The sequence below is a fragment of the Sciurus vulgaris genome (assembly GCF_902686455.1).
Source record: "Sciurus vulgaris genome assembly, chromosome: 4".
Lineage (NCBI taxonomy): Eukaryota > Metazoa > Chordata > Mammalia > Rodentia > Sciuridae > Sciurus > Sciurus vulgaris.
In genome coordinates, this window is record NC_136464.1 from 139,766,193 (window position 1) to 139,787,732 (window position 21,540).

The following is a 21,540-nucleotide window of genomic DNA, read 5'->3' on the forward strand; positions in this document are numbered from 1 at the left end:
ACATAAATGAATGCCTAAAATCATTAGTCACTAAGAAACACAAATTTAAATCACTGTTAAATATCATGACACATCCATTAGAATGGTTAAAATTTAAAAGACAGGTCTGGGGCAATGGGGCACACCTGTAATCCTCGTGGCTGAAGCAGGAGGATGGCGAGTTCTAAGTCAGCCTCAGCAGGAGCAAGGTGCTAAACAACTCAGTGAGACCTATCTCTAAATAAAATACAAAACAGGGCTGAATATGTGGCTCAGGTGTCAAATGCCCTGAGTTCAATCCTTGGTTCCCCCCCCCAAAAAAAAAAAAAATTCAAAAGACTGGTCATGCCAAAAGTTGACAAAAAATGTGAAGAAACTGGAATTCTGCATTGCTGGTGAAAATATAAAATAATATAATCACTTTGGGAAAACAGAATGGCAGTTCCTTAAAAAATTAAACAAAAACTTACCAAGCGATATAGACATTGCACTCCTCATGGAGTGCATATGTCCAGAAACTTCTGCATGAATGTTGACAGCAGCTTTATTGTAAGAGCCTCAAAATGTTAATAAGTCAAATAATCACCAGCAGGTAGATGAATAAACAAATTTTAATATATCTATAAAGTAAAATGCTATTCAACCAAAAAAAAAAATGAATAATCCTTTTGAATGTTGCAACATGGAAGAATTCCAAAGTAATTATGCTAAGAGAAACTAAATGAAAATAGTTTCTATAGTACGATTTCATTTATATAAAATTCTAAGAAAATCTTGCTAAGTCTATAAAGCAAATCTAATTCCCAGATGATAGAGGAACCAGGAAACCGCAAAGGGTCACAAGTAAGCTTTTAAGGGTGATGAATTTATTTGATCAGTATTCTGGCTATGACGATGTTTCCTGGTTACAGGACATGTCAAAACTTACAAATTGTACATTTTAAATATATAAATATGTACAGTTTTTCTGTATAAACTATTCATAGTAACACTATTTTAAATACTAAAATGACACATATTAAAATGTTAACAAGTCTAATGTTAATTAGACTTATGGATGATTTGATTTTTAAACTTTGTTTTTCATATTACTTTCTAAAGCAGTCATGTGAATTCATACATCTACCAACAAAATATGAGAAAGTCATTTCCCTGAAACTCTGTAGGTACTTGATGTTACAATACTTTTTAATTTTGGCCCAGTAATGTATACAAATTGCTACTTTATTGTATAATTTGCATCTCTCTATCTATAAAACAAAGCTAAAACATATGTTTATATACTTACTGGCCACTGGATTTCCTCTTCTGTGTCACAGTTATTTAAATCCTTTGCTTATTGTCTACTGAATCACATGATTTTTCTTGTCAATTTGTAATATATATTTGTATATTAAGTTTATAATCGTCCATCACATGTTGTATATGCATTAAAATGATTTTCAATTTAAGGAATTACTATTTGAATTCATTTTCTCATTTAAACAATGTCATTTAATTATAGTCAAATTGCCAGGTAGATCCAAAGAAGCCTATTTAACATATTTCATAGCTCAAAATATGTGTATCTGGGGACAGAGGGCATTAGGAAGATGTTGGTGGTAGGATATAAAATTACAAATAGGAGGAAGAAATTCAGATCTATTATGCAACAGGCTGACTATACTTAATAGCAATGTGTTATATACTTACAAAAGAGAATCAATTCCTAAATGTTATCACAAAATTAATAAAAAAAAAGTAGATGAGGTAAAAGATTTAAGTACTTGACTTAGTCATTCTACAATACATACATATATTAAAACATATTGTTATAAACCATAAGATTTTAATTTGCCAATCAAAAAATAAATATTGTTTTAAAAAATTGTACATCTGCAATGAAAGTTGTAGAAAGCAACAAAGGTAATTAAATGCAAAATAAAATGTAATAAAATATATCAAAAAAATTTAGTCAACCCTGCATATAATTCCTAAGAGAAAGAACATTAAAGAAAAATTAGACACTGGATAAAGAATACTATAAAGATTCTAAGAGAGATTGTGGGACATATTCAAGGACTTTAAAAGTTGAATTCTTCCTACCGACCGAACCAGTCTTAAAAATACATCTTAAAAAAACCCAAAGGTACTTCTTAAAGTAAATTCTGTTGTAATGAGATGCAATTAGTGCAACTATTAAAAATAAGGCAGATTTTAAGTACTGGAAGTACTATTTCTCTTACGTTTTCTGAGTTGTTTTTTTGTTTTTCTGTTTGGTTGTTTGGTTGTTTTTTAAGCTTGGGTAATCCAGAGACCCTTCTGTGTAACTTGTCACTAATTCACGAAAATTGACAAATAGCTTGCAATGATTATTCTACATTACATATATATACACAAAAATTCCACTTTCCCATGCTATTCTATCATTTATGATGTTGATGAATTTCTCAAACCTCAAAATTATAAAGTAAAGAAAAAAATCTCTCATCCTGTGATCCATTTGAAGAGCACAATGTTATAATTCTTGCAGAAAATCTTTGTGAGCCCTCACAGCTCGGATAAAAGTTCAGAGTCCAGTAAACCTTAAATGACCTCGTGTATAACTGGTCTGCTCACTGCAACAAGAAGATTATGTAAGGAAGCAGAATATAACTCTCGGGTCAGGTTTAAAGTTATCTATTGAAAACCATCTACCCTGGAATACCACCTCATAATGCAAACCCTGGAAGAAATAATCTTCTTTGATACAAAATAGTTTAACTTCAAGCACAAAAAATGTGAAAGAAATCTCCCCTTTTTTTTTTTTTAACTTCTGATTTCACCTCAGCCTTGAGATTCACTTTTCATACAAAAAGGCAAAAAAGTTTCAATTACCCACTTCCTTCAATACTTGCAGGTGATAAACTAAGATGACAAATAGAAGTTACAATGGTAAAGGCAGGAGATAATAAGAGATAGATTACTAAAAAAAAAAAAAAAAAAAACTGAAGAGCAATCCAACTCCTGTTACTATGATGTGCCAGGCACTAAGTTGGGTGCTAAAGCTAGAAAAATGTCCTGCTATGCTGAACACTGTGGAAACAGAAAGAGTTCAAAGGAGAAGCTGACAAATAACTATAGAATGTAAGCAATCATTATCTCAGGTGTTCAGTGAATTAAGCAATCTTATTTTGATAATACTCTTTTCATGTGGTTTTTTTCATTGAATCTTAGAATTTCACTTCAAAACTCTGTAGTCCATAAGCAAATACCAGTTAACAGGAATCTATCAATGTATTAAACATAGGTTAAATATAGATATAAGGGTTCATATCTCAATCATGTGATTTTTATTTCTTCATTACTATAACATAACAGTGATTTTCAGTGCTCTGATAACATGATAAAGATAGAAATAAAATAGCATGTCATACTTCAAGAAATTCAGTATTTTTAAATAATCTTTTATACTTCTAAATTCCAAAAGTAAATTTTCTCACATACCATTCTACTTTCCATTTCAGGATTAATTCTACAGAAAACCAAAAGTAGCTCATAAGTAGCTAAAGACATTGTGGTAGGCTGCAAAAGGAAAACCAAACTGAAGTTAGGAAATCTAGGCTTTCCTAATTAATTAGTCTTCTGACCTTTTTCTTGTGGTCAGTCCTACTTTCCTGACTATGAAATAGAGTTTTAGAGAGGCTAATAATTGCTACAGTTCCTTTCTTCAAAAAGTCTATCATTCTATGTTCTATTTGAAAATATTAAATATTCAAAAGGCAAAAGTCTTTTTAGAATAAACTCAACTGAGACATAGATACAGGAAAGAAAGTAACAGGGTATCAAAACTCCATTTCCCAAAATATTCTAGAATATTTCTTAAAATGTCAAAAAGAAAAAGCATCAAAATTCCCTCAGAACCAAAACTCAGTCTTCATTCAATCATGTAATAGCATCAGAAAAACAAATTTTCCCATTTTGTAAATATTCCCTGAAAAAGGGAAAGTCCAACAAATAAAATATTTGAACATAATACAATAAATGGATGCACAAAAATCTGTATAATGTAATATGTTTTTCTGTCAAATTGATACATAGCAATGATATAATGCTTTTGCAGAAACTGAAGACTTTGGTTGACTCAGCCACTTCTCCTACATCGAGCTACACTCCAAATCTTTTTCTTACAAATGGGCACAATCTCTCATAAGATAAACCAGTACCATCAATGTAACAATTTGCTACTGAGTAAAGCATGTGCTACAATCATCTTGATAAAAGACAATAGGTAAGGATATTGTGGCTGTGGAAGGAATAATGAAAGGATAGCAAGCACAAGAAAACACAAATTAGGATCTATAGACTGTTTTCAATATATACTCTCTTGAGAAAAATTTCAAAGAGTAAGCTACTAAAAGCTAAACAGAAGAAATGAAAAATTTTGATTATATAAGGGATGCATGCAAACAGTTTTAAAAAGTGTATAAGCAAGAAAATGTACTGGGTGTTTTACTGTTGTTGTTGTTGTTGTTGTTTTGGTTTTTGTGGGGTTTTTGGTCACAATTTATGATAGTTTTGCTATAATTAAAAGTCTTTATACTTAGGGACTTAATATCAACCAGTCACTGTATTGCCCTGTTGTCATTTGCAAAATATGATAATACATTTATTCAAAGGCTATACTTCATAAGTTTTATAAAACATAATATTGCTAAGATCCAAGGAATCCTTAAAACTAGTAGATATTCTTTGGGACTCTTTAACTTAGTGAGAATACTTACCAAATGATTAAGCATTTGTGAACATGACAAAATATTTCAGCAGACCTCAAATAGGAGATTATAGCATCTTAGATATCAAAAGAAGGAATGGATAGTGGTGTCCTGTTGAAAACTGTCAGGCACTGACTACCCTTCCTGTCTTCTGTTGAAAAGGTGAGCATCTTGCTGCATTGTAAACACAGCAAATTTTATCTTTGAAGGAAACCAAAGCTTATTTGAAGGGCCTATAGCCACTTGTAATCCTGTAAATAAAGTAGCTGAAGGTAAATTCAAAATCAAATCTAGATGAAATGTATACCATATTGTTTAAAGGAAAAGACTGAAAGAAGACTAAACCATTTTTAGTCTACTTCTGAAGCAGAAAGATAGTATTCCTTAATAATTCTCATACTTAACTATGTCACTCGTAGATATAAAATAATGGGAACTGAAAAGGAATAAGAATCAGAAGACCGGGGGAGGGCTGGGGTTGAGCACACACCTGGCATGTGTGAGGTCTTGGGTTCAATCCTCAGCACTACATAAAAATAAATAAAATAAAGGTATTGTGTCCATTTACAACTAAAAAATATATTTAAAAAAAAAAGAAGACCAGGATAATGGTTTTGTGGGAACTCATTGAACACTAAGTGCCAGGCACTATTCTACACATTTCTCTTAGACTATTTGATTTAATCTTTATAATGTACCCATGAGGTTGCAATAATCATTCCCATATAATCAAGGAGAGAAAAGCTGTTAAATTATCTAGATAAACTCGTGCAACTAGAAAGTAGTACAAATTTTTAAATATAATTTCTATCCCCAACAGTCATTTCCCTACAGAAGCCAAATAATTTTTCCTACTGTCTATCAAGAGGCAATATTGTTCTTCATTCTGAAGTTTACTGTAAAAAGTTAGCTACATTCATAATAAGGAAAGACCCAGAAGTCAGCAAAAAGTTCCTTTGTTTTTCAATTATCACATACCTATGGCATATTAGAGATTATAAATCTATTTTATTAATTTTTCTCCAGACAAGTATAACAACTTGTTGAGAATTGATGTCACTAATCTTACCCCCAGAAAAGAAAACCTGTCTATTACAATAATATGCTCAGGCATAACCATTAAATAATGAACATTAAAAATAAATGTTCTCAACTCCCACTTCCAGTTAGGATGAAGAGAATTTCACTTCCACCCTAACAACTAGAACACATCAGTCAATCCATAAAAATCACAGTTTTTCAAAACTCATCATAGAAGTAAGAATACAAAGAAACCTAAATGAACTAAAATCTAGAAAGTAATAAGCCCTTTTAAGGAGAGGAAAAATCTCATGGTTAATTTTCATCACTGGTGAAATCCCAGGCAAGAAGAGGAAGAATCTTAATGACAGCAGAAACACACTGAACTTTTGACAAATTAAAATGGCCACACATGAGCTGGTATGATGAATTAGTAAACTAAGACATCCCAGCCACAAAGAAAATCTGCAGCTAACTACCTACCTATTCTTTCTCACAAGCTATTACCAAGTGAAAGTACAGGAGTACACACTAAAAACCAAACAGGGCAGAAGCTGAGAGATACCCTCCCTAAAGTATTATTGAAAGACAACAACCCACTGAGGCCAGGGGTGGGATGGCAGACGTAATAAAAATTCCACACAGGCACTAGGGTGCAAAAAGAGACATTCCTTGAGCATGCTGCTGGGCTAGGACACAATAAGTTCCCTTGAGGCCTTCTTTTTCTTCACTGAAGTGGTCTCTGGAGGCAGAGCAATAGGACAAGAGAAATTTGAGTTGTAGAATTCAAACTACAGAACCGAATGGCAAAGAGAGCTCCCCAGCAATCCAAAACTTTGGAAGATATACAGCTAAGAGAGATTACCTATGGTTTATTGTGGGTTTTGAAGCTGGAGTTAGAATAAAAACTGAAGTATGTAAAAATTTAAAAAAAATATTAAGAATGGAAATAAATGAAACAACAAATGGATAATCAATAGAGAAAATTAAGTCAAAAGTTATTTCTTTGAAAAGTTAATATCAGTAATAAACCTCTAGCAAAATTTATACTTAAGACTCATACTATTAAAAAAGTATAAATACAAATTTCCAATATTAGTAATAAAAGAGAGAATATCACTAGAGATTCTATAAATATTTAAAAATTAAATGAAGGCTTTATTATGAAAAAATTTATGCCAATGAATTTACAAACTGAGATGAGTCAGGCCTATCTTTTTACAATAAAACAGAACTATAAACTTTGTAGGGAAAAAAAAAAAGACCATCTTTATAATCTTGGAGTAGGCCAAAATTTCTAAAATACAAAGAGTACTAATAATAAATGAAATAAATAAATAAAATCAATAAATCAAATATATCCAAAACTTCTGCCAACCCAGATTCCAATGAGAAAGTGACTAAGCAAATAGGAATAGCATTTATAATACATACAGATGACTATACCCATAATATATGATGCATAATATATGAAAACATCTTATAAATCAATAATAAAAAGGCAAAGAAGTCAATATTTTTAAATAGGTAAATGATGTAGACATTTCACAAGTGAAGCTATACAAATGGCCAGTAAGCACAGGAAAATGTCTTGACCATCATCCCTCATCAGGGAAAAGCAAATTAAAACCACAAGAGCACAGGTATTACTGGAATAGCAGGGAAAGGACCTCTGAAAATTCATTCCTCCATAAAAAAACAATGAGAACACTGGCAAAAACTGTCAAAATCAACTTTTCAGAACTCTACAAATTAGTCTAACAAGAATAGTCTAACAAGCATTTATCAAAAAAAAAAGCAAAAAAAAAAGAGAGAGAGAGATAACCCTCAGTAAGAATAGCAAGTTCTGTGTATAACTTGCTCTAATCCTATCCCCACCTTCTCAGCTCTATGATTGTCTGGAAAACCAACTACCCATAACCACAGTGAAAACCAGCAGTACCTGGCAGCCACTTATATGGGACAGTATAGTTTGGAGTACCCCAAAAGCCCAATTCCCAGAGAACTGTCCCTGCATGGTCAGTCTGGTAACTACTTGAAAAGATCCATTCTTAGAGTTTGTCTGTATTTAACCTACTTAGAGCTCATTGTGTGTAAACAGCACTAAACCAGGGCATATGTCAAAAAAAAAAAAAAAAAATCAACTACAATTATTTACTGATATCAAGTGGAACTAAAAAGAGAAGGGGCAAAAAACTTGAAAAATTGGGAACAAGATATTCATAGAAGGCTTCAACAGCTCCACTATATGCCTGGAAATCTAGAAGGCCATGAACATGTCCCAGCAAGCCTCATCTCTTACTTCTGGCTGACCCTTGAGAGTCTGCACAAGCAGAAATAAAGGTTAAAACATGATTATAAGCTGCATGTGGAATAATGAAATCATGTCCCAATGCAGAGGCATGCAAAGGCCCTCAGCAAAGGCCAAAAGAATTATTAGTTCAATGCATTTAAGAAATCTCTGTATAATCATTATCTGACTACTAAACTAACCAAGCAGAAACTTAAAGGGCTGTATATGACAAAAAATTCAGAATTTATAAAAATAGCCTACAAAAGTAAATAAACAAGCAGAAGTAACACAAGAAGAAACAAGGAATCCTGGAAAAGACAGAATCTCATTTCTAGCGTTGCCATATTATACTATTTAAAATGTATGCTTTCAACAACGAAATTACAAAAAAAGAAAGGCTCATAGAAAAAAAGTGAGTCAGTAAAGAACTGTCTTAAATGAGAGACATCATTACCCTACGTACATGTATGATTACATGAATGATGTGAATCTACATCGTGTACAACCATAGAAATGAAAAGTTGTACCCTATTTATATACAATGAATCAAAATGCAGTATTAAAAACAAAATTAAAAAAAAAAAAACTATCTCTGAGGAAGCCAGATAAATATTTGACTTGGTAGACAAACACTTTAAATCAGTCATTACAAATATATTATAAGAATAAAATGAAATCATGTCTAAAGAATTAAAAGATAATGTTACAAAGACATCTCAATAAATAATATCTATAAAAAATAAATTATTTCAAAAATCTAAATAAAAATTATGAATTTGAAAACTACAATAAGTAAAATTAAAAAATTCACTAGAGAAACTCAAAAACAAATGTGAACAAGTAATGGAAAGAATCATCCATCTTAAAGATAGATAAGTGATCAGAGAAAGGAAAGAATCAGCAAACTGGAAAACAGGCCAACTGAGAGTATCTTGTCTGAGGAACAGAAAGAAAAATGAAGTTTCTTAGACCAGTAGGGTATCATCAAGTTTATCAACCCATAAATAATGGAAGTACTAGAAGGAGATAGATAGAAGGGAAAATATAATGGCCAAAAACTTGCCAAACTGATAAAAAACTTTAACCTGAACATCCAAGAAGCTCAGCAAACTTCAAATAGGATGAACTCAGAAATTAGCACTGGCACACATAGTATTAGTCTGTTTTCCACTGTTATAACAAAATACCTGACACTAGATAATTATGAAGAAAAGAGATTTATGTAGCCCATAGTTTGGGAGTCTGAAGGGCCAAGATCAGGCAGCCCTATCTTCTCAGCATCTGGTAAGAGCCTCCTTGGCTGTGTCACAACATGACAGAGGGCTTCATAGTGGGAGCATGAGAAGAGAAATTGAATGGGAGGGCCCAGTCTTGCTCTTTATATAACAAACCATTCTCCAGGAAATTCATTCCATAAGGCCAGAATTAATCTTCTTTCTGAGGGCAGTTCTCCAGTGACCTAATTATCACCAAGTAGGACCCAACTCAAAGGTTCCACCACCCTCCCAGCACTCTCACAGGAGGGACCAAGCTTCTAGGACATGAACCTTTGGGGGACAAACCACATCCAAACCACAGTGCATATTATGGTTGGATCTGAGGTGTCCTCCAAAAGCTCAAGTGTGAGACAATGAAAGAAGGTTCAGAGGAGAAATTATTGAGTTATGAGAGCCTTAACCCAATCAATGAATTATCTCCTGATGGAATTGAGTGGTAACTGAAGGAGGGTAGGGTGTGGCTGGAGGAGGTAAGTGCCTGGGGGCATTCCTTTGGTGTATATATTTGGTGTCCGGTGGGTGAGTGGAGTCTCTTTCTGATTCCTGATCCTCATGTGAGCTGCTTTCCTCCACCACACTCTTCCACCATTACATCCTGCCTCATCTCAATCCCTGAGGAATGGAGCCTACTGTCTATAGACTAAAAACTCTGAAACTGAGCCCCCAGATAAACTTTTCCTCCTCTACAATTGTTCTGGTTGGGTCTTTTAATCATAGCAATGAAAAAGGTTACCAAAAACAGTACATATCCTAATTAATCTATCAAAAGCCAAAATGAGAATCTTCATAGCAGAGAGGAAAGTAACTCATCACACAGGGAGAATCCTTGATAAGATTAATAACTGACTTCTCATCAGAAACTAGGGAGGCGAAAGGCAATAGCACTTGATATATTTCAAGTGCTCAAAAGAACTGTCAACTAAGAATTCTATACCCAGTAAAATTATCCTTCAAAATACAAAAGAGAAATTAAGATGTTTCTAGTTCAATAAAAAAAGAGAATCCATTACTAGAAGACTCCCCTATAACACATACTAACGTAAGTGCTTCTTTCAGGCTGAAATGAAAGCATGTTAGATAGTAAATCAAGTCCACACAAAGAAATTAAGACTGGTAAAGGAAATAACATAAGAAAATTAAAGATAGTATAAACATATTTGTGTCCATCCTTTTCTTCTCCTATTTGACTAAAAGACAACTTCATAAATTAAAAAAAAAAAAACTGTAGACTTTTAATGTATAAAGATATAATTTGAAAAATAATAACCCAAAGGAGGTGGGAGAGAACACCCACATAGTTTTTTATAGTATTAAAATTAAATTAGCATTAGCCTGAACAAAATTGCTTTAGCTGTTCATTGTAATCCCTACGATGACCAGTAAGAAAATATTAAAAAAAAAAAAAACCTTAAAGCATGGTAAAATAAAGGGGGGATAAAGTAGAGAAGATGGATGGCCAAGTCATTTAGGATGTAAAGTCAACGTAATTTTGCATTAGATGAAAGTACGATTTCTCTCCCAAAGAGTACGGAGCATAGTGGAAGAATCTAAAGAGAAAAAAACATAATCTATATTGTGCCCAATCACTGAAACACAGAATAAGAGAGTGGAAAGATTAAGCTAAGTCAAAACAGCTAAGGATTTATCTTTGTTCCTAAGTATTTAAAACATGTTTTAAATTCTTAAGAAAAGAAGTGAAATGATTTTGACCACAGAAATGACAAGTCATTAGGAATATTTAAGTCAAAACCACAATAAAACTCCACTTCACATGCATGAGGATGGCTATAGTCAAAATGATAGACAATAAAAAGTAGTGATGATTTTGAGAAACAGGAACCATTATTCATTGCTGATGAGAATATAAAATGGTACAGCTGCTTTGGAAACCATCTTGCTATTTGCTCAAAATACTATAAAGGGTTACTATATGACCTAGCAATTTCTCTCCTGGGTACATATGCAAGAAAATTGAAAATATATGTCTGTATAAAAACTTTTATGGCAGCATTAATAACAGACCAAAAGTGGAAATAAACCAAATATCCATCAACTGATAAATGCATACACAAACTTCAAATATGCATACAATGGAATACAATTCATCCATAAAAAGCAATAAAGCAGTAATGTATACTATCACAAAAATAAACCTTGAAAATATTATATTAAGTGAAAACGCTGAAACCTTGAAAACATTATATTAAGTGAAATAAGATACACAGATACAGAGGCCACATATTGTATGATTCCATTTATATGACATGTCCTGAATAGACAGATCCATAGAAACATGAAGTGCAATAGTGATTACCAAAGGCTGAGGCTGAGAAAGAGGAGAAAATAAGGGCTGAGGAGAGATAGCTCAGTTGGTAGAGTGCTCGCCTTGCAAGCACAAGGCCCTGGGTTCGATCCCCAGCACTGGAAAAAAAAAAAAAAAAAAAAAAAAAAAAGAAATTGAGGAGAAAATAGGGAGTGACTATTAATGTGTAACTTTCTTCTCATAAGAAAAAAATTTTAATTTGTTCAATCATAAATAAGTATTTCTTACTGTAGTTCTGTGGAACAAGTTCTGGGTTCTTAGGAGTTCTCAATTTGTAGGATACATCTCCAATATTAACAGTATCACCTAAAAGAGAATAAAGAAAGCACACATTACATGGTACAAGTGACATTCACTATGCCTTTAGCAGCAATGATTCTCCTGACCAACAGAGAGGGCATCACAGAAATGTACCAAACATATGACTATGTTAAAGGCACTGTATTCAAAAACTTCTACCCACAGTGTAAGTTATATCAGAGAAAACTGAGGCATTATTGAATTTCACATTTCAAATCTGGGTTAACAAAAAAGATGAAGCACAATAAAATATTAGCCAACTTTTTTCAGTAATAGCAATGCTAACATAGACAACAATAACATAGGAGATACATGTTATTTAAGAGTATCCAAAGCATGAATGGTTGAATTTTTAACACATATCCTCAACCTTTTTACATCTTCAAAACATCCTTATTTTACTACATACAATTCCAAGTTCTTTACAATCCTGCCCAAAAGTCAATATTTATAGGTCCATATAAAGAACAAAATCCTAAGTGGCATAAATACAAAGAACCTCTATATGAAACAAGTGGAAAAAGAACTGCAAATTTTCTCTGTAACTTCTACACTATTCAATTTTTTAAAGCAACTTTAATTTATGACTGATTTTCTAAAGTGCAGGACTAAACCAAACAATCTCTCTCTGCTTTGTCCTAACAGCAAGTTAGGCATACTGACACCATTTGCACCTGGAACTTTGGACACGGTTCAAAGACACCCAGAAAAAGAATTGTGCAAAATTCCCCTTTCAGAATGGCCAGTTTAGAACTAGTCAGGTATTCTAGAGACTAAGAACTAAAATCATGGTGATAATAACAACCATCTTCAATCTTTGATCTTCACACTTTCAAAGACCAATAGCAACATTATCACCTGAGAATTGTTAGAAATACAAATATTCAGGTCCCACCTCAGAACACTGAATGTGAAACTCTAGAGTATTGTCTAGCAATCTGTTTCAGGAAGCCCTGTAGGTCATTTCTAATTCAACTTTGAGAACCACTGGTCTTCAAATTCTAACATCCTCAAAAATGTGGTGGTCAGCAGGGTCTCACAGTACAACCTTAACTACTTCCAGGCATTGGTTGACAGATTATGCTACCCTATTTTCCCTAATGCAGGAAAGAAAACATAAATTAGCTACTTTCTTTTAAAGTATATATGCTTTAAATGTATAAGCTTACAAATATAAGAATTACAGAATTGTTATAAAGAATTATAGCTATGGTATTTTCAAATGAGATGTCTTCATAAATGTTATTTTACTTCTTAAAAAGATTATAATTATTTGGCAGCTCATTTGCCCCTTTAATCATGTAAAGACAGAAGTAGAAGGTGTCAACATGAACCAGAAAGTTGGACCTCACTAAGACACCAAATCAAGGTTGGAACCTTGATTTTGGAATTTCCAAATCCCGGAACTGTGAGAAATAAATTTCTGTTGTTTGTAAACTATCCAGTTTATAAAATGTTGTTATAGCAACCCAAATAGACTAAGATACCTCTTGATATGTTTTAAAATAAAATTTTTAAAAAACTTAAATACTCTGCCAGGCACAGTTGCACAAGCCTGTAATCCCAGTGGTTCAGGAGTCTGAGGAAAGAGTATCACGAGTTCAAAGCCAGCCTCAGCAAAAGTGAGGTGCTAAACAACTAAGTGAGACCCTGTCTCTAAATAAAATACAAAACAGGGCTGGGGATGTGGCTCTGTGGTCAAGCACCCCTGAGTTCAATCTCTGCTACCAAAAAAAAAAAAAAAAAAAAAAAAACTTAAATATTCATTAACAGAAGAATCACAAAATAAAACATGGTATATCTTCCTCAGTATTTTGCACCTTTGCTCTTTCCACCAAAAAGCTTGACTCACAGTATTCCCATTCTGCTAATGGGCACTTCATCCTTTTAGTAGCTCAGACTACAAAGTTTGGAGTCATTCTTAACTTTTTTCCTTTATACCCTACCCATACTAGTCCAAAAAGCCTTCTCTCACATATCCTGATAGATCTTCAATTTCAACCCTTGCTCCCCTACAGTCTAGTCTCAATAGAGTAATTATAGTGATCCTAATAAAATCCGAATCAAGTAATACCAGTCCTCTGGTCAATCCTCCAGTCTTTGCAATAGTCTATAGCATATTTCCAATCTACTTTCCCCATTTCCTCTCTGATTTCACCTCCTACAATTTTTTTCCACACTCATCCTACTCCAGCCACACAGGTCTCCTCCCTATTTCTTGAACAAGTCAGGCCCATTTTTGGCTTCTGCACTGGATTTTTCTACTAACTGAAATGCTTTCCCCAAGCATATCCATTTGTCAGTCAGAAACCCTGCTAGAAACAGATGGTATGTTGCTACATTCATATTGAGTAACTGAAAAATGTATGATCAAGAAACAATTAACAAAGGTGAGGGCAGAGTTTAGGAAAAACAATAAGAATAATGCAATACCCTGGGACTAGCAACAGCAGAAAGTCACAACCACCTTTAGGCCCTAAAAAGTCAGGGGAGAGAGCAAGGGGAGAGGGGAACTAGATAAAGCAATATCCTTACAGGATCTGTGACCCTTTGTGGAAGAAGACAGCAAATCCACAGTGAAGACCTGGGCTACAAGGGAGCTAGGAAATAAACATGAAGGGGAAAAAAAATTAACAGAAAAGTAGAAATAGAAAAACTCACAATCATATAGTTTAATATACTTCTCCAGAAACTGATGGAAGGAAAAGGGGGAGAAAGGAATACAGAAGTCAGGACAATTGCTTCCTTGGTCTTTTGGCTAAGATTAAAGTATAGAGGTAAGTACAGAAGTACAGAGAAGAACATTGATCTGAAATTACTAATACTCACTTGTTTACACAACCTCTTTGGAACATTATACTCAATTAAAACATATTACAAGCTCTTTTTAAATATTCATGGAAAAATTCACCCAAGTATATCATAGACTGGGTCATAAAGCAAGTGTGGATAAATTTCAAAGGACTAAAATTATAGAGTATGCTTTCTGGCCACAGTGAAATTAAACTAGAAATAAATAACAAAAAAAAAATCTGGAGATCCCCAAATATTAGGACATCAAGCAAGAGGCTTCTAGAAATTAAAAAAAAAAAAAAAAAAAAAAAAGACCACAATGAAAATTGTTCTCATTGAGAAAGAGAGCAGTCATCAACTGGCCATGCCTGCTGTAGAGAAAGGAAAGGGAGTCGTGACATTCACATGGACCAGGCATTTGCCATTCCTGCCTTAAGTATTCATGTTCTTGGCCATCTTCTGCTACCATGCTGTACTCTCCTGAGGACTCACCTAATCCATACCAATGGCCCAACTCTGACATTTACACAAGTAACTCTGAAATATCTATTTTTTTTTCCTCAGATCTCTCTCCTGAGTTGCATATCTGCCAGTAAACTATTCCATGCTGTTCCTAGATATTACAGAAATACCTCAACCTCAACATGAGAAAAATGGAATTCTGTATTCTCTTGTGTCCAAAACCATCTCCACCTCTGGGATTCCTATCTCAGTGATGGACACTTTACTCTCTCAGCCCAAATGGTTCTCCAAATCTGTCTCACATTTTGTATTTACACAGCTACTCCTCAAATATCATCTCCCTTATTGAACCTTCCCTAACCTTTCCTCTTAGCACAATCTCTCGCACCCTCAAGAACTTCTAGCTCCATTCCAGACTTTCTACTAGCATAGAATTAGATTCATACTTTCATAATGCATTTCTTGCACTGTATTACAACTGTTTATTGTATTTCCTCCATAACAGTAGTCTTTGAATTTATTGTATCTGAGGGTACAGAGTAAAGCAGTATCTCAGGTCACTTTTCAGATCTCCATTGCCATATCTTCCTAACATGATCTGACTGAGAACCAACTCTGCAGCTTCTGCCTTCCCATAAACACTTTCAAATAGCTTCTTTCCCACTAATTTTACCATAGTGCACTGATTGTTGCAGGGCATTAAATAAAGGGAAATACAAAATGAAGGTTGGGGGCAAGCCTCCTTTTAAAATTATTTATACCAATATATCTGCCTCAGGTTTTTAAAATTTCTATTAAAAGGGATGAGTTGCTTTAGAACTAACTACAGTATTTTTCTTATTCTTTGTTACCAACAAAATTAAGTTCCTAAACAAGTTGCCAGTTGATCATTAAAAATAACACTTGTAATAATAGATCAACATATTATTTTGGGCATATAACTTAGACTGGAAAGAACTGATCACTGCTATATCCAAACTCCTCACAGTGCTGTGGTTTTAGCTCAGTGCTAGAGCGCTTGCCTCACACATATGAGGCACTTGTTCAACCCTCAGCACCACATAAAAATAAATAAATAAAATATAAGTATTGTACTAAAAATATTTTTTAAAAACTCCTTACATTCTAGCAATAATTAATATTCAACTAGAGAATATTAATAAGAGTATGCTTTCTGGGCACAGTGAAATTAAACTAGAAATCAACAACAAAAAGATTAATAAGAATACTGGACAATTAACAAGAATACTAGAGAATATTAATAAGTTGATATTAGTTAATATTCAACTGGGAAAAATTAGACTCATTGAGAGGTATGTTTCCACAAAATATTAGTTATCAAAATTTGTACATATTGATGTTCATTTAAATAACAGTGCACTATGGTAATGAGAAAAATGTTTTGGCATTTAGTCATTTTTTGATGCAGAAAAAGTATTATGAAAATAAAACTTCCAAGTGTAAAAATATATTAAGATAAAATTATAAACAATTTGATACAGATTTGAGGAGACAATAACATAAATTTTGTAGCGATTAGGAACTTTTTATCCACTTTCAAAATAGAGTGGCAAACAAGTTAGTAGGATATTTTGCTTTCATTCAAAAGAGTTTAACGAAAATTTCTTTTAAATGTCAAGATGTACACTGGAAATGTCATTCTTTGCAACTATTTGTACATATCAGGAAAACTTCTATATAGAAAACTAAAAAATGTGCAAAGGTATGCATATTTGTAAAATCCTTTTAGAAAATAAATGTTTAGTACTTAAGACTTTTTTTTTTTTAATATAGGGCCTTTGTTTTAATCATCATTGTATCGCCAATGCCAGAAACAGTATACAGTACACTAGGTACTCAATAAATATTTGACAAATGAACAAATGAATGGTTAGTTTTAAACATTGTCTTCTTAATTAGTGTTAAGCCCTGATTAATATTTTCTGCATTCTTTTAACACATCTCATCTGCCAGCGTGCTCATAAATCAAGCCATTTCTAACAGATTTACTTAAATGAGATAGTTTAAATGTTCTCTAACTGGGCATGAGAATACACATAAGTCAATAGGTAACATAATTTAGACAGAAGAAATTAAAACTTGAAGTGACCTATTTTGGTTAAGTTATATGATTTGAAAAAGAGAATTCAGGGATTAGAAATGATGCTCAGTGGAAGAACACATGCTCAGCATGCATACTGGCCTAGGTTTAATCCTCACTACCCAAAGGGAGGGAAATAGCTAATAATATTGGATACTCTTCATGAAAACTATTAGGTTGACTAGAATGAATTAATAAAAGTACAAATGTTATAACGCTGAGCATTTAATTGCACTTGATTATAATAAACAATGCAAAAAAATGGCTGCACACAACTCAAATTAACCTAAATTAATGTATGCTTTAAAAACTGTCACACAAAATACTATTACCAGTAAGCTATTATATATTTTATTCAGACATGAAAAGTATAGACTTGAAAATTTAAAATTCTGAAAAGATTTCAAATGATAAATCTTTCAAATGAAACTAATTTAAACCACATTTAGTAACAATTCTTGATTGGTATAATTCTTACTTCAAGGGAGTTCCCAAAGACTTATAGGAAAATAACTCCTATGTTTAATAATTAAGAGTGCCTTTTATATAATGCTTAATCTTACAAATCCCCTTGGATATTACTTATTTCAGTGGACAGTTATTGTGTTTTACCTGTCCAATATCCTTTATTTTGACATTAGAATTCCTCTGTCCAATGGAGAACCCATCTCATTTGGCCTGAATATGTTTATGATACTCATCCCAACTGCAACATTTACCCCCAAACCAAAACCCCCAAAGGTTACTCAACCCTGCACAAATCTAGGCAGAATATCCCAACCTCTGCCCAAAAGGACTGTTTCAGAGATGGACATGTAATCCAAGTTTGGCCAATTGAATTCTGTCTAGGATTTTTGTCAATACTGGCAGGAAAAGATGCTTTCTTGACACTCATTGTGAAATGTTTCATTGTCTGTAGATAATGAAAGTCTTGGGCTATCACTAAGGCTATCATTACAACTTGAAAAAAGCATGCTAGACAATGAAACTAACAGAGCAAAAAGTAAGTCCAATACATGGAGTGTGTAGAGACAACAGAAAGGGAGAGAGAGCCCAATGCCTAAAGATGTCATGTGAACATCCTGCATCCAGCCTAGCCTAACCATAGGACACAATGCTGATGTACATCAATTGTTATGTTCTTCCAAGTTCATTCTGTCACTTAAAATCAAATGACTGTTGATTAACATAGCAATTCTTGTAAAGACAGGCATAGCAAGTGTAATAATCCTGTCTTACAAATGAAGCTATACTCTCAGAGAGGAATATAAGGTGCTCTGACCCTAAGTATATTCTGAAAATGTTCTAATCAAACTAATATTATCATTTAAAAAATTTCACCCAGTTAAGTAGTGAAATAATTCCTTGATCAATCATTATACAGCACATTTTCATTTTTCTTTAAGTATTATTTTATAGTGAATCTTTGTATTTTTTTTTTAATTCCTATAGAATTTTCCCAAATATACCCTCTAGAACAGTATGTTTTCCTGGGACAAATACCAGAACCTTTTTATTCTTTCTTCAATGTTTAAGGAAATAAAAAGTTTTACAGTGGATAACTTTGTTTTCTTTTGCATTGATAATTTGACTTTGTAGGTTTTTTTGCAGTGCTGAGAACCAAACCCAAGGCCTTAAAATTGCTAGGCAAGTACTCCACCACTGAGCCACACCCAGCCCTATTTTGCTAATTCCTTAAATTTTTTATACAACTGACAGTTCTTATTTAATTCTTCACTAGGCCATAAGAAATTCAGATATTCTCCTCAGATGTTATAAGATTTTTACCAGTTTTAAAATTGTTCTCAATTTTATATGTTAGGTACCTATAATAGCTCTTTTCATTAAATGTGCTTTTGATGCTCTCATTCCCCTCCAGATTGGACAGTATGGATTCTGTTCATGAACATACACAATTTTAAAACATTCAATTCTGTGAAACATACAATGCAATGATTTGTAGCATCAAATTAAAATGAGTCTCTGAATACCTTTGTATTGAGTCCTAACATAATAAACTACAACTTAACTTAGTAAACTAGTTGAAACCATAATTTAATATACTTTTATAATAATCGAATCTTAGCCAGTCACAGTCAATCACAGGTTGCCAACTGATCAGACCATGGGCAAATAAGGCAAACACTGAGATATAATCAATCAAGTTCTTTCTGGACTGAATTTGTTTCCTGTCCATAAGTGCTGCTTGCCCACATTGCTGAGTGAACCTCTCTAAACTTTTTCTGGTTCCAGAGCTATCTGATTTGCCAATCATTCTTTGCTCAGTTAAACTCTGTTAAATTTGATTTGTATGAAGTTTTAATAAGCTTTGACAAAGAAGTTGGTTTAATTCATGGTTCCTCAAATATGGCACTATTGACACTTTGGTTGGATACTTCTTTACTGTGATGGTATTATGGTTTAGATATTAGGTGGTCCAAAAGCTCATGTGTAAGACAAGGCAAGAAAGTTTAGAGGTGAAATGACTGGGTTATGAGAACCTTAATGTAGTCTATGCATTAATCCTCTCATAAGGTTAACGGGATGGCAACTATAAGCATGTAAGTCATGGTGAGAGAAAGTGGGCCATTGGGGGCATGTCTTTGGGGGCATTTATTTTGTCCTAGAGAGTGGAGCTGTTTCTCTCTGCTTCCTGGTGTCATGTTCCCAGCTACTTTCTTCCACCACACTCTTCTGCCAAGATGCCCTGCTTCATCTTTGGCCCACAGCAATGGAGTTGGTCATCTTCCTGAACAGAGACCTCTGAAACCATGAGGGTCAAATAAACTCTTCCTCCTCTAAAACTGTTCTTGTCAGGCCTTTTTGTCAGAGCAGCAAAAAACTTCACTAAAACAGAGGAGCTATTCTGTGTATTGTAGAATATTTGGCAGTATCACTGACCTCCACCCACCAAATGACAGTAGCACCCCGCCTTCATGGTTCTGAAATTCAAAAACCATCTCCAGACATTGCTAAATGTTCCCTGGAGGAGGGGAATCACCTTGAGTTACAAACCAATGGTTCAGTGGCACTGTATTTTAATACACAAAACAGAGACCCAAGAGAAAACTGTGTTTCTACTTGGTCTATGTGTTCCTGATATGGGTCTTCTAATGATTTATAAGTTTACAACTCTTCTGGGATTTTTCTGCTAAATTCTTTAATATACAACACTATCAAAAGATCCTCAGCGTCAAAATATCCTGTTGCAGGGTCAAAATAGTTAATAATTTCCCAAGGTTCAATACCAAGTAAATATAGAACTAAGACCTAAACCAAAGTATAGTTCTTTTCCCTTTAGTTCTTTTCAGTTCAAGCCAGAGTTCTATATTTTCCCTCCCTAGAGTCATTTATTACTATTTATATTAGAGCCCAAGGATAAAATCCCAAAATCATAAAAATGTATATAAATAGACATTTATTTCACTGCTTACATATTTTAAAATAGGCAACCTAAATATCCAAGATTGAGAAACTGGTAAGATAAATTACGTGGCCAAATATATTAACTTAGTCTGCCACTGGACCCATGTGGATACTACCATACTGTGGCTCCCCATCTACTAACACATGGCAGTCTCCATCTTGGGATACTGCAGCAGCCTCCATATCCCCCTCCATGTAGTAGAATCCACCTCAGGACTGGAGACAGGGCCTAGAGACAGCCACCTGCTGCAACACCACCCACCACAGAGCTACATCGCCAAACAGGCTGCCCACTGCCAATGCATAGCCCACCCTCATGGTTCCATCTCTGAAAGTGGTTGCCTCCATCTTGAGACAACTTTGCTGCTATCTTGGGTTACCTCCACTGCCACCATTGCCATCTTTAGTTGGGGCAGCGTACATCTTGGGACACTGGCCAGAGACTAGAAGCCCAATATCAAAGTACCTAAGGTTAGCCTCTGCTGCCACCACCAACTAAGGATGTGGCCTTCCATCTAGGGATAACAGCCAGGTCTTGAAAGAATATCACCAAGGTCCCTATAGGCTTGGTTACATCTGAGGTATCCTGCTAGGTGTGCTAAGAGCCACCATCTTGCTGCAGAGTCAGGAGAGAGCCTTGCAAGGGGTTGGTAGGTTGGAAGAGGGTATGAGGGCATCTTGATCCTGGCTTGTCCAGCCCACAAGCACAGTACCCAACTCAAATGGCACTTGCTGGGACCCGACATCAGCCTGGTCCATGACTTCCTCCACAAAAAGATATCCACCAATTACCTGTTAACATGGAACAGGTAATCAACAGGGCCCTGTGGCTC

The 21,540-nt window shown here is 34.0% G+C and overlaps 1 protein-coding gene across 2 annotated transcripts in view; it reads right to left on the bottom strand.

Moving 5' to 3' along the window:
* The window catches only part of VWA8 (von Willebrand factor A domain containing 8), a 718,869-nt gene that overhangs the window by 687,499 nt on the left and 9,830 nt on the right, over positions 1–21,540 (bottom strand). For both annotated transcript variants that reach the window (XM_079136497.1, XM_079136496.1), the window contains exon 2: positions 11,854–11,931. In XM_079136497.1, the coding sequence (XP_078992623.1) occupies positions 11,854–11,931 (78 nt within the window). The remainder of the gene's footprint in view (positions 1–11,853; positions 11,932–21,540) is intronic.